At 40.5% G+C, this 13,423-nt stretch overlaps 1 protein-coding gene across 3 annotated transcripts in view; it reads left to right on the forward strand.

The window, feature by feature from the left end:
- The window catches only part of grid2 (glutamate receptor, ionotropic, delta 2), a 506,248-nt gene that overhangs the window by 290,973 nt on the left and 201,852 nt on the right, over positions 1-13,423 (forward strand). For all 3 annotated transcript variants that reach the window (XR_015116476.1, XM_086206352.1, XM_086206353.1), the window contains one exon: positions 6,783-7,070. Coding sequence is in view for 2 of the 3 variants with exons in the window: in XM_086206352.1 (XP_086062478.1) it covers positions 6,783-7,070 (288 nt within the window). In the remaining variant the exon portion in view is untranslated. The remainder of the gene's footprint in view (positions 1-6,782; positions 7,071-13,423) is intronic.

A 13,423-nucleotide genomic window follows, 5' to 3' on the forward strand; every position in this document is an offset into this window, starting at 1 on the left:
AGAGATGGAATAAGTAATGTTAGAGGAAATGGGATTAATCTCTCAGGCAAAGACGCGGGATGCTAAAAAATCAGGGAAATTATGGTCTTGAGTCATGTTGAGTAGAGGGTGGCGGAGAGGTGGAATTCTAAAAAGAACAAGGGTGACAGATGAGGGGACTACAAGGAGGTTATTTTCAAGAAGAGTAAGTGGGAAAGAGAGGGAGTTAGAAGGTAAAAGGGAAGGAGAGAGAGATGGTGACTAGAGAAAGGGAGAAGGGTCATTCATCTGGTGAGTGTCGGAATCGTGAGCGCAATAACTGTATGAATATAGTTGGGAAGGTTAGTGAATTGAGGAATCGTTGAAGGGGATGAGAAAAGGAGGCGCAGTGAAGACAAAAGATGAAACTAGATGAAAGAGGATGTATACATCTCCAGGGCACAAAGACTCCAGCTAACTAGGAATAGATGATGTTAAATGTGACAAGATGAAGGGACCAAAGGGGGTCCATTAAATGTTAATGGGAACAGGGTGGGGGGTGGGGAGGCATACTGCGGGCAGGAATAGGAACATATTGTATTTTTGCGAGAAAATCCGAGTGAGGAATCAGATATTCATTAAGTGTGGAAGGAGTCGGACAACTACAGTGATATCTTTCTAGAGAAACAAAGGCTAAAAGGCAATGTTGCCTTTTTCTACCTTCTCAACCAAATTAATTCAAGTGTTAATTCCTCAAGGAGTGAACCGCAGCAGACACACGCAGACAAGTGTATAGCACACGGATTGATGACTTTGCTGCCTAGCAGCGTGCATATTATGCTGCAGCTAGCTGCATCAGCTTAGCTGTATGCAGCTGTTTGGCAGCTGCAGTATGAGCTAGTCTGATAGTTTGAAGATACAGAAGTAGGACATCAACAGAACATCAGTAGGCATCACACACACTCATCAAACACACACACACACACACACACACACAACACACACACACACACACACACACACACACACAGCAATAGAGATCAAGCCCGAACACCAGGATGAACAGACTGAGGGGGCAGACTTGCCATGGATGTTACAGCATTTTTGCGACTGCAGTATTGTAATGTAATGTGGTATATGCAGTGCAGAAAAGATGGGAATAATTCTTACCTTTTCCATACCATATTATGTAATGGCCATAATATTTTATATTATGTTAGTTTAGTTATGGCATATAATTTACATTGACACTTTTCAGTGCCTTCCTCACATTGTAGGTGACATAATAATGTGACATTTGATGATGTTATAAATCAAACATGATTTTGAGTAGTTTTCAATGTGCTTGAGTCTTTTTTTATGTGAAACATTTGCAATTGGTCATAAGGAGCAGATGTACTGATACTTTTGTAGCTGTTTGAAGTATTACCTCATTTGAATGGGTACCTAAAACATGGCGTGATGTGTAAAAACAGACTTCACATGGCGTACAGGCCTCATACCATGTATCCCAGTTTGTTCGCTCTCCTTAGTTTGTTAGCTCAAAATTTTTCTTTTTCTATAATTCATTGCACCTCATCAGCATATATATCACTTAACTAATTTAAAACTTTTGGTTCGTCTTAACATTAGGTTGCAGATTTATGAATACACTCTATTGTGCCTGTGTAGTCCATTATTGTCCATTCAGAAATTAGGGTGAGGGGCTGTGTCGAAGGATTGCAAAGCAGGCCCCACGTTTCACTGCTGGTCGATCATTTGCTGAGAACAAGGTTTTTTCTCTAGTAGCAACTTTGTAAAACACTGGAGGAGGAGGAGGAGGAGGAGGGGCAGGACCCATCATTACCTTCTGCATGTTTAAACGTCAAATAACAATGGACGAACTCTTGAACCACACAATTGTACCAGCACCATTACAACGATTCCTCATTCATAAAATTGCTCGAACCCACACATGGTACCAGCAGGTCTGTCGTCTTTGTGGTTCAGCCTTTTATTAAATCCAGAGGAAGAAGTGTAACAATTAGGCTTCGACAGATTTTCTATACCATAGCAATTGAAATCTCTCACTAGCTGGAAAAAAAGGAAAGCAACAAATGCTTTGACGGACATGGCGAACTTGCAGTTTCTTCACTACTTCTGTCTCCAACTTAGGTGTATTTGGTCCCACTTAGTACATGATCACAGCAACAATCATATAAGTACTTGCAAGTATTGATTTCCTTGCTTTCTCTTCTCTGTCGACGGACCACGGTGTGTTTTTTTTTGTGTGTGTGTGTGTGAGTCGTGGAAGACAGCTGCTTGGAGAGAGACAGATAGAGAGAAGGATCGTTCACACCTGGATGCATGTGAAGTGCAAGCAGTCCATTTAATCTGACAAACCAACAAGATGAAAAGAGAGAGCTCAATAACATGCTCGGTTGCAGACAACATGTGTAACTGCACACGTTGACATACAGGACATGTGTCAAACATGTTAACGACATCTGCCTGACTAAACGGTTCGGTATTCATATGAATTCAACGAAGTTATTAATCTATTGTGATTTGGGGTTCCCGGTTGAGGTTTTGGTGGTCTCACAGGTGTTACACAGGCATGCAACTATTCTGGAAAAAAAAAAAAACTGCAGAAGAGAGATGGCTAACAGTGTGAACTCCTGGATGTGTACATGTTTTTGTTGACTGACTTGTACATCCCCCAAGTAAACACCTCTGCTTGCTTGACAGGACTTAGATGCTTTCTCAAGAATTGATCCAGCAATGATTTATCGTGAGACATCCAAGCCCATACAGAAGAAATGTGTGTGTGTGTGTGTGTGTGTTGGCAATGATGCGGTGGTGTGTGAGTTTGTGGTCTAGTGGGTGGTTATGGTTCAGCATGATAGGTGAAAAATTCCAAATGGCTCCATTTTCTGCACTCCTACACACCTCAGCCTCACTCTATGTCCAAAACTGTTTAGTGCTCCGAGTGCTGTCAGTGTACACGACACACAATAATGATGGCAAAGTATGAGTAAACAACATCCATCTGTACGGCTTTGCCATTCAACTCATACTTACTCTCTTAGGCAGGACCTTTAAAATGCTTCATAATTTAAGCAAAGGGTGCTTCAGTTAAATTCTTCAAAGTGACTGCAGAAATACACATCTATTGCTGCACGTGCACCTCCAGCTCTGTTTTATTTCTCTATGTAACTTCCGCCTGTTACAAAGAGTAATGTTACGCTGGGCTGGGTAAACGTAACATGTCTTTTAAGTCATTAGAAAAGAGCAAAAATGAGCCTTTTGCTTAGAATCCCCCTGCTGTCTTGTGTGTGGTGTGGAGGGGATAAGGGCACTAATTCTCCAAAGTGCCCTAATGAGTAGAGGATTAGAAAAGCCTTCTATTAGCGAAGGCCTTGATTATGCTAAGCTAATATGTTATAGCTAGAATAGAGTGTGCGACTAAAGAGTTAGCCCATCCGCCATAATAAAGATATGGAACCTCGCTCATTTTCCGTAGCTCCAGATATTCCTCCAGTTAGATTATTAGAGAAATGCGAATATATCTATATCTATATCTATAATTTCATCTACATGTGGGAAGAAAGCATTGTGATCCAGTGACAGGACAGAGGCAGGCTCAATACTTTCAGAATAAGGCCATTTCTTAGCACTCGAGCAGGACGCTGAGACTTACTGAGGCTTAATCATAAATTGTTACACTAATTAATTCCTCGAAATGTAGACTCGCACAATGGCCAGTGAAATTGAAACTGCTTTTGTGTCTACTCATTAATCAACGAAATCAATGCATGTAGATCTGCTAGCCTGAAATAACCCTTTAGCAATTACTAAAAAAGAAATTTGTTCCCAACAATGTATTGCCAATTAATTACAGATTGAGTTTTGTCTTCATATATTTTTAGCTTCTTCCTCCAAATGAGTTTGACATCACTGAACTGCCGCTAGACTTGAATGACAACAGCATTTACCTTGTTTCATTTACCCTTCAAACAGACTTTCATAAGATAAACAGCTGCTCAGTATATTGGAATATATCAGACTTTTTGCCATTTTAAAGCAGTGTCAGACTGTTATGTATCTAAATTAGAGCTTGGAATGGTTGGACAGACACAAATTTATTTGGGGTTATTATTATTTGAGAAATCATCATGTTATTATTCATGAGGCAATTTTAAATACCAGTTTTGTTTCCATGCAAACGAGTTGACACAGAGGAAATTGTCACGTATGTCCGTGCTCCCTCACATATCTACACAATGTATTCTTTTTTTGGCATCGTGAATCTTTCTTTTCAAACTTTTCCTTCTTGAAGTTGTTTTTTTTTTCTTTTCTCACTCTTTTTCTGGCATTATTTTTCACAGTTGACAGATTAGTTAGTGTTGCACGATATAGGCTGAACATGACTGAGATTTCTTGCCTGTGTGTGTGTGTGTGTGTGTGTGTATGTGTGTATGCACACATATACTGTACTGTCTTGTATCACTTTTTGCTTTATCCAGCAACTCTTTGACAGGATTTTTTGTCAGCTTGAAGCGAAAGAAACATCTGAGTCGGGTGCTTAGCACACAATGGAGGACAGGGAAGAACAGCATGGGAGCAGAAGTGAGGGATGAAGTCAGGATCAGGATGGATGAGGGATAGAGAATGAAGGTACAGACATAAGGGCAAAATGTGAGTAGCCATGTGGGAAGAGATCATTTAAGACCAGACTGTGGGAGGCGAAGAAGTGTGGAAAAAAATATACAGGGATAAAGAGATGATGGATCGAGAGATGGCTAGTGAAGGAAGGAAACAGGATAGGTGGATGTTTGTGTTGCCATGAGGGTAAATATGAGATGAGGGAGAAAATTGCTAGTGAGTAAAGATGATGAAACAAACTGGTGGGTGGAATGGGAAATGTGCTGAAAAAGGGCTGTTAGGAAGGAGGTGGAGGAGGAGCGAGGCATATGACTCCAAACTAAGAAGAGTGTACAATATTCAGTGTTGCTGTAAGGCACCAAAACTGAAAATCACTGCAAGACTGCATCTCTGAAATGATTTGGGTTGAAAGGTAAACACTCAGAGGGGCAACTTTGGACAAGATAGCAAGGCACCGGGTTAAGAGGGCAGGGGGCAGAGGCGGTTTTGACGGCAGTAGAAGTCTAGAAGGGAGGAAAAATTTGGATAAATAAGCATAGATCATTTTCTTAAAGCTGATAATTAAAGCAGAGGAGCACAAAGATTTTGTGGGTGGTGGATGTCTGGCAAGAACAGGGTCTTACACAACAATTTTATAACAGAACTTCTAATACAATCCATAAAATGCGTAATGAAGTAGCATGTGGGTCGATCAACAATGTGGAAACTGATACAACACTTGAGCTGACCTCCATTTGATTCAGCAATGGTTTCTATTGTCAGTATAGAAAATTGAGGTTGGATGAAAAGAAGAGCATCAGTCCTGTACTCTGATTGTATTTGCTGTCAGGTCTCCTCAGAGACTTACTGAAGTGGCTTAAGTGAGGCTTGAGGCTGTTGTTACACACAGTACTGTTGGGGATCCTCCCAGTGCTGTCCCTGGCCCTCCTCCTCTGGCTGGGAGGACCAGCAGCACAGGTGCTGCTAGTCGGCAATCTGCCACGCCTGCAGCCAATTACCAGCCCAGCTATAAGAGTCAGCCTGGACCTGCATGCAGTGCTTGAACATAGTGAACCCACATGAGTACCTCTGCGACCCCAACGCCTTTCCAGAACCGCTCCACGACTCCACTGCCTCCTGAGTCCTCCTCTGTGATTCCTCTGCCTCCCAAAACCTCCTCTGTGACCACATGACCACCACACTATAACCCCATTTGTCTCCTGGAACCCAACAGTGTCCTTCCTGCTCCGCCTTCAGTTCCTCTGGGACCTCTGACCCCCAGTGTTAGGTATTCCCCTCCCTGGACTGGTTAGTGCATGCACACTCAAAATTTCATGTGTGCACACACACACACACAGTTACTTACACATCCCATTCATATAAAGCTTAAGCACCACATTCCCCACATTCTAGCCTCCCTAGTACAGAGTAGTTTTGTCCCTTATATCACAATAAATAGCCTTTGGGCATTATCCTTCTTCACCGGTGTCCTGGTGTCCTGTCTGTGGTTGCACTACTCAGGTCCAAACCCAGTCCGGGTCAGCATAACAAGTACCACATCTCTTCAATCAAATGTGTTCATCTATATATGAGTTATGCTGTCTAAGACTTGATCAGCATTTCAGGCTCCATTTTTCGAGTCAGCGGCTTTGTTTCATATGGCACCGGCTCCATCTTTGCTCCGCCTGTGTGTATTCAGGAGATTTTCTGCAGGGTAGCTGCTGTAGTTGAGTGTAATATGACAGCTGGATGGCATCGTGGATGTGTGTTGTATTTTAGAAATAAGAATGTACTTTAAATCTCTTTGAGTTGTAATGGGTTGATATTTTGTTTTTACACGTAATACAGCACTCTCATTCTCTCATGCTGCAGTGTACATATTTGCCAGTGTGTCATTTCTCCTGTTATCTCATTGTATTCCCCTGTATGACATTCACATAATAACTATGTGAATGTATGAACAAGTAGAGAAAGTTTCCTAATTAAAAATGCCCATATGTTGTCTGAGCTGTAATTTGATGACCTTGTGATAAGTCACAGATAATTAAAGGAATTCAGAAAATTATTTCGTGAGAATATTTTGATGCAGGAGTCAGGACTCAGCCAAACTAAATGGAAGTAATAGAATAAGTCATTTTATGTGGATTGAAACAATAACTCATCACTCTTGCCTCCTCTCTGCCTCCCTCCTCTCCATCCAGCATGTGAACTGATGAACCGTGGTATCCTGGCTCTGGTCAGCTCTATTGGCTGCATGTCTGCGGGCAGCCTACAGACTCTCGCTGATGCCATGCACATCCCCCACCTCTTCATCCAGCGCTCCCCAGCAGGAACACCCCGCTCCACCTGCCCGCCCACCAGTCGCGTCCCTGGAACAGATGACTATACCCTCATGGTCCGCCCTCCCGTCTATCTCAACGAGGTCATCATGCAAGTGGTGTCTGAGTACAGCTGGCAGAAGTTTGTCCTTTTCTATGACTCGGATTTCGGTGAGTTTTAGCAATTTATCCTCAAATATCATAACGATCACAGTATGTTTAAAGCTGTGTTTGATGTGTTGGTTTTTTTCATTGGTCTATTTTTTTTTTAAAGTTACATGTATGTAGTATCCCATTATTTACCCGATTAAGACTCCGAATGCCATTTTGACAACTTTAACCTGAATACGACCATAGTGGGAGAACGTGGAGTATTTCAATCATAGTTGCAGTATTAAAGAGCACTATAGACATACAGTTTCTCAGTTTACTCCTTAATCGCACTTTGATGTCCTTTTAGAGTTTTTAACTGCCTTTTTTGTGACACACGCAACAGTCATGCTTTACAGCACATGATCCAGCTTCCAGTGAATGTTTCAAACTCATCTCTTTGCAGTTTTTTTGCATTATTAGTAAGAAAACACGAAAATGTACCACTAGTTTTAACGTGACAGACATGTTCGCTGGTCAAATTCAGGAAGTAAAGTCAGACATGCGTATATGTGCATCTTCTGTCATTAGTCTGAGCTTCTTTTTTGCATGTAAACAGAAACATGAATGGAACGTTCTTTAAGAAACAGAAATAAACCGAAATATTGTCTTCATTAGATTATTCGATTACTGCCATCCATGTAAATGCAGCCACTGACATGAGAGAAATGAGACTCTGCAGTAGGCAAGGAAGATGATTCACTTGAGTTGACATCCATAAGAAACCAAATCTATGAAACTGCTCTTGTGTGAATTTTGAATTGATCTGATCTAACGGCATCAACGGTTTCTCAGCATGAAAGAACATTAGAGAGCTAATGGAAATATGTTCAAGACAAAAACCTCTGTCTACTCTCTCTCTCTCCTCTTGTCTGCTAAATAAACACCACACACACACACACACACACACACACACACACACACACACACACACACAGTCAGTCAGGCATGGCCATGGATATGAAACCCAGTAAAACACAGACCCAAGTATGTAAGGGATCTTTACTTCTGCGAGACATTTTACCTTCACTCTCTTGCTCTGTTTCTTCGCAAGTGTTTTTTTTTTTCCAGTTCATTTACCTTCACATTAAAGTGGCGTGTCCCTTTTATAAAGTGACATTCTGTTTCTTCAGTCTCACAATTTCTCTCGGTTGAGGTATTAGATATTAGATTTTCTGTTTCTTTTTTTGTTTCCGTATATTTCTTCTGAGTAACAGGTGTATTTGTGCAGTGTGTGCTATGTTAGGGCTCTTTCTGGTCAAAAGAAAACCCCCTCTAATCACCGATCACCATGTTGTCAACAACACAATGATGTGGTTTCCACTTCCAAGAATGACTGACTCTCTCAATTATGAAATGTCTTTTCCTCATTTTCTCCTTATCTTATCTTCTTGTAATTGAACTCTGAGTCATGCAGGGGAGACAACTGAACTAATGAGCTAGAACTCAAATGTATGTTACATTTTGTATCATCTCCTAGAGAGAAGAGCCAAACCAAAGTTGTTGTTTTTTTGTGTGTGTGTGTGTGTGTCATTTCTAGCTGTTGAAAAACACCAGCAGGGACATTATTCACTGGCAGGAGGACAAAAGTAACAAATTTCAGCCCATAAAGAAGAGCATTATCTGTCTTTGGCGATTCTGTGTTGATTTATTCCTTACAGGCATAATGGGGCTGCATTTCACTCATTGCAGTCAAGTGAAAAAAATAATGTGTTGTATGCATTGATCTCCAATGGATCTCTGCACCGGAATTGTTTTGCAATGCATTCTGCCAGCTCAAACTCAATCTTCCAAAGCGTTAAAGCATTTTATCAGTGTACTAAATATGCCATATAAAAGCATTTTCTAATGAGTGAGCTGCATCAAGCAGTTTATATCGGCGTAAAAATTGAATTGTGGCAAATGTGGCCCTTGTGGAAAGGCTAGTCCTTTACCTCAGAAGTCAGAGCAGTAAATAACACCATTACAGCAACACAGAGCAAATCTGATTTTCAAAGATAAACAGGGAGTGAGTACATGTCTGCATTTGCTTCTCATAGACCAGCACTGTCAGACTCAACCCACACACACACACACACACACACACACACATATATATATATATATATATATATATATATATATATATATATATATATATATATATATATATATATATATATATATATATATATATATATATATATATATGTATGTGTGTGTGTGTATGTATATGTGTGTTTATGTATATGTGTGTATGTATTTGTATATATGTATGTATATATATATATATATATATATATATATATGTGTGTGTGTGTGTGTGTGTATGTGTATACAGTATATGCATATGTATATGTTACTGTATATGTGTGTAATGTGTATATATACATACATATAATATATATATTACAGTTTACTCAACTTCTACTGATAGAGTTGACTCTAAGCTGCTGAATCTGACATGTATGGGAAGGATTTTCTTAGTTTGAAGACTTATTCCCTTAAAAACCTGAGGCAACCTATGCGTTTTTTTGAGTTGGTTTTCCTCTGCACAAAAGCGCTTCATTTGGACAAGCCTCAATTACACGCCATGGAATCAACTTAGTGCATGCAAATTGCCTTCAAAGATATTCACGGATTATATGAAAAGCTTTTTTTTTTTTAACTCCAACCTTAACCTAACCCTAATTAGGACTGAAACCGAAGTGGAACATAATTTTTTGTCTCCAACAAGGCAACCTTCAGTGAATTGCTTAAGTCCTCACACACAATATTTATACACCCTTGTACACACTCACAGAGAGAGAGACAGACAGAGAGAGAGAGACAGAGAGAGGCATGACTGCTCCCTTCTTAAATCTCATTGTCCTTTCCGTGCTCTGTGACCACTGGTTCAGTGTTGGCTCCTCTGGGTCTGGGCAGTTCTGTTCTCTCAGCCACATAAGGCCCTTTAAAGATATCACCATTGTTCCCTAATGGTCTCGTCCCTTGTCAAGGAGAGATGGGAGAGAGAGAGAGAGAGAGAGAAAGAGAGAGAGATGGTCTCTTTGAGATGATAGCAATGTTCCCAAAAGGACTTGCCTCTTTACAAGGAGAGTTCTTCAGAGAACAGACAGCCGAGTGTGTCCTCTCAAATGAAGTTACGGTGCAACGGTCCCTATTTTGAGCTCTACTGGTGCGTTTCGGACATCGAGAACACGTGTATTCTGTCTATTACCTTCCTCGTGCACCTTTATCTCTCTCCCCAACTCACCCCTTTCTCTTCTATGTTTTTTCTTTCTTCTTTGTTTCATTATTAGCACAGGTGTCACATGAGTGACAGGTTGCTGTCACCTGTGGAACCACCTTCCCCCTAATACAGTGGGACTGCAGACAGTATTGGCCTTGTTGAGTACCACTTAATGTTAGAACCACTGTTGACATTAAGATGATTTACTTCCTTTTGTTTTCAAGCTATTGACAAGAGGGGATTTGAAGCACTACAGTAAAAAGGTTGCAGCTGAACAGAGAGAGAGGTTTTAATGGTGCCTGTCTGTTTGCCAGTTTAATGACAAAAGCATTGTAAGCATTGACATTGTGGAAACATTTTCTTGTGAGAGTAATACAAGGCTTTAAAACCTAGAACTAAATGTTTTACTTTGATTATGAATAAAATGGGAGAGATACTCAGGTACAAACATGTCTGAATACCAAAGGTTCATTGGTCAGTGTTGGAGCCGTTACACAAACCTGTCCCTATCTATTTTTTAGAGTGTATTTGCTGATTTTAATTATACTGATCTTGCATGACAGTGTTAAGTTCTCAATGTAGGTTGTGTTTATGTTGTTGTTTTTTCAATTTTTTCTTAATTGGCCGATAATTCAGAGATGTGGCGCCAGTGTTCACTAGAGCGGCGAGTAAAACAATTTCCAACCACACCACAGCACTTAAAAACAATTCTACTAATTCATAGCTTCCTTTTGAATTCATATTTTGAATGAGACGACAGAGTTTTGATACTGTGGCCACGATCAACACACAACGTTTCATACACATGGCAATGGGTTGTATAATGAAAACTTTGACTTTTGCCTTTCATATCTGTACAATGATCAAGTTTCACATTTTTTTGCAGATACTTATAATATCAATATAGACTCAAGGTGAAACTAACTGTGTGCCAATCTCAAAAGGTCTTCAGTTTGACCGCGGAAACCGGGTTCTCTGCATGTTACAAATGCGTGGCTGTAGCTGTGTCCACCATCACTGAACAGCTCTCGTCTACCTTTAGAATCCCGGTCATAGAGCAGAACAAAGCTTTAAAATCACCTTTCCTTCTCTTAAATCTTCCTCCCAACCGTTCTCTTGTTGTACGTTAATGAGCCATAGACGACTCCAAACTATGACTTGTGTCTTTGCCCTTGTTTCTTTTATTCAGTGGAAATTGTAAAAATGTCAGACACTAATCTTATTGGTTTGTCCCACATTGGTTCCCCTGATGGTACACAGAAGAGCGTCACCTCACCGTGTTGCATCGGCCCGTTTACAAGTGGAGACAAAGGAAAGTACTCGACTGGACAAATAGGTGTGAGGTTGTTAATGAGCAGTGAAAGGGGTAATAAATGATTCTGAAAAAAAATAGAATTAAGAAAGAAAGGCTGAATACGGAAGTGCTCAAGGCAAAGGAGAACACTTAATAACGGAGAAGCTTTGGCATGAAATATGTAAAGAGGATGCGAAATTAAATTTTTATTTCTAATCTTTCAATTACACACCATGAAAATGATAGGACGTTTCTTTTTTTTATTTTATAGGCTTTTAACGTAGAAAATGTCTGATATGTCATATGTCAGGTTTTTTACTTTATTATTCAGAAAATCTAAGAGTGCATTTGATCTCCCTGTGGGCTTCATATATATATTCAAGCAGAGCCTGAAAACCAGAGGAGTGTGGGGAAGGAGACTCCTGGGAATTTTCTTTTTTTCAAATGGCTCGACTTCCTCTGAATTCTGAACAGGCAGGCAAGAGAAAGAAAGTCGGAGTGTGTCCACCCCTTTTATTTAAAACGTGGAAATGCTCATTTATAAAATTCTAAATGTATTGATTTGCAAGTGGCTGGAATTAGTTACTTGCCTAAAGAGGGTTCCTACTGCCTCTTATGGCTGCAGTGCCTCACTATCACCAGGTAAAGAGCTCCAGACAGAATTCAGACCTTTACACATTAAGCATTACTTTTTTGTGCCATAAGTTTGTGGGTCAATATTTTTTTCCAGACTTTTTTTGTTTTGCGCTCGGTTTTATTGTAACAGAGGACGCTGTTGTCAACCTAAGTCCCTCCCAAATTGATCATTTTATCGATAGTGCAGCCGGAAACTTAAGGACAACTTTGGACTCAATTGTCCTACTAAAAAAGGAACCATAAATCCAAGGAAACAAGCACCTTGGTACAATTCGGAAACTAGACAGCTTATACAATAAACCCAGAAACTGGAGAGAATATGGTGCTCCTCCAAACTGGAGGACTCACATATAGTCTGGCAAGATAGCCTTAAGACCTATAAGAAAGCCCTTGGTAGAACTAGAGCAGCCTACTACTCGGCACTAATCGAGGAGCAGAAGAACAACCCCAGGTTCCTCTTCAGTGCTGTAGCCAGACTGACAGAGAGCCACAGCTCCACTGAACCAAGCATTCCTGTTTCCCTGGGTAGCAATGATTTCATGGACTTCTTTAATGACAAAATTCTCCTTATTAGAGAGAAAATTCATCTCCTCCTGCCATCAGCTGACAACATGGCACCTATAACCTCTGAAGCCTTAGAGGCAGGTGCAGGACCAGACATACACTTTGAAAGTTTTTCTCCCATTAGCCTTCATGAGCTTAGTACAATAATTTCATCCTCTAAAACGTCCACCTCTCCTCTAGACACCATCCCAACGAAGCTGCTCAAAGACGCTCTACCCCTCGTTAGCACCTCTCTCTTGGACATTATTTATGTGTTGCTGTTATCTGGTTACATCCCACAGTCCTTTAAAGTAGCAGTAATTAAACCCCTTCTCAAAAAAGCAACCCTGGATCCAGAAGTTTTGGCCAAATACAGACTGATATCAAATCTTCCTTGTCTCTCCAAAATTCTGGAGAAAGCAGTTGCTAAACAGCTCTGTGACTTTCTCCACAGCAACAGCTTATTAGAGGATTTCCAGTCAGGTTTCAGCATTCATCATTGCACAGAAACAGCACTAGTCAAAGTTACCAATGACCTCCTACTAGCATCAGATGAGGGACTGGTCTCTCTGCTGGTCCTATTAGATCTCTGTGCAGCTTTTGATACAATTAACCACCATATCCTTTTACAGAGACTGGTACATGTCATTGGTATTAAAGGAACTGCACTAAACTGGTTTAAGTCATATT

This window comes from Aulostomus chinensis, chromosome 6, assembly GCF_037954235.1.
Source record: "Aulostomus chinensis isolate RoL2024-O1b breed Wild chromosome 6, RoL_Achi_v1.0, whole genome shotgun sequence".
Lineage (NCBI taxonomy): Eukaryota > Metazoa > Chordata > Actinopteri > Syngnathiformes > Aulostomidae > Aulostomus > Aulostomus chinensis.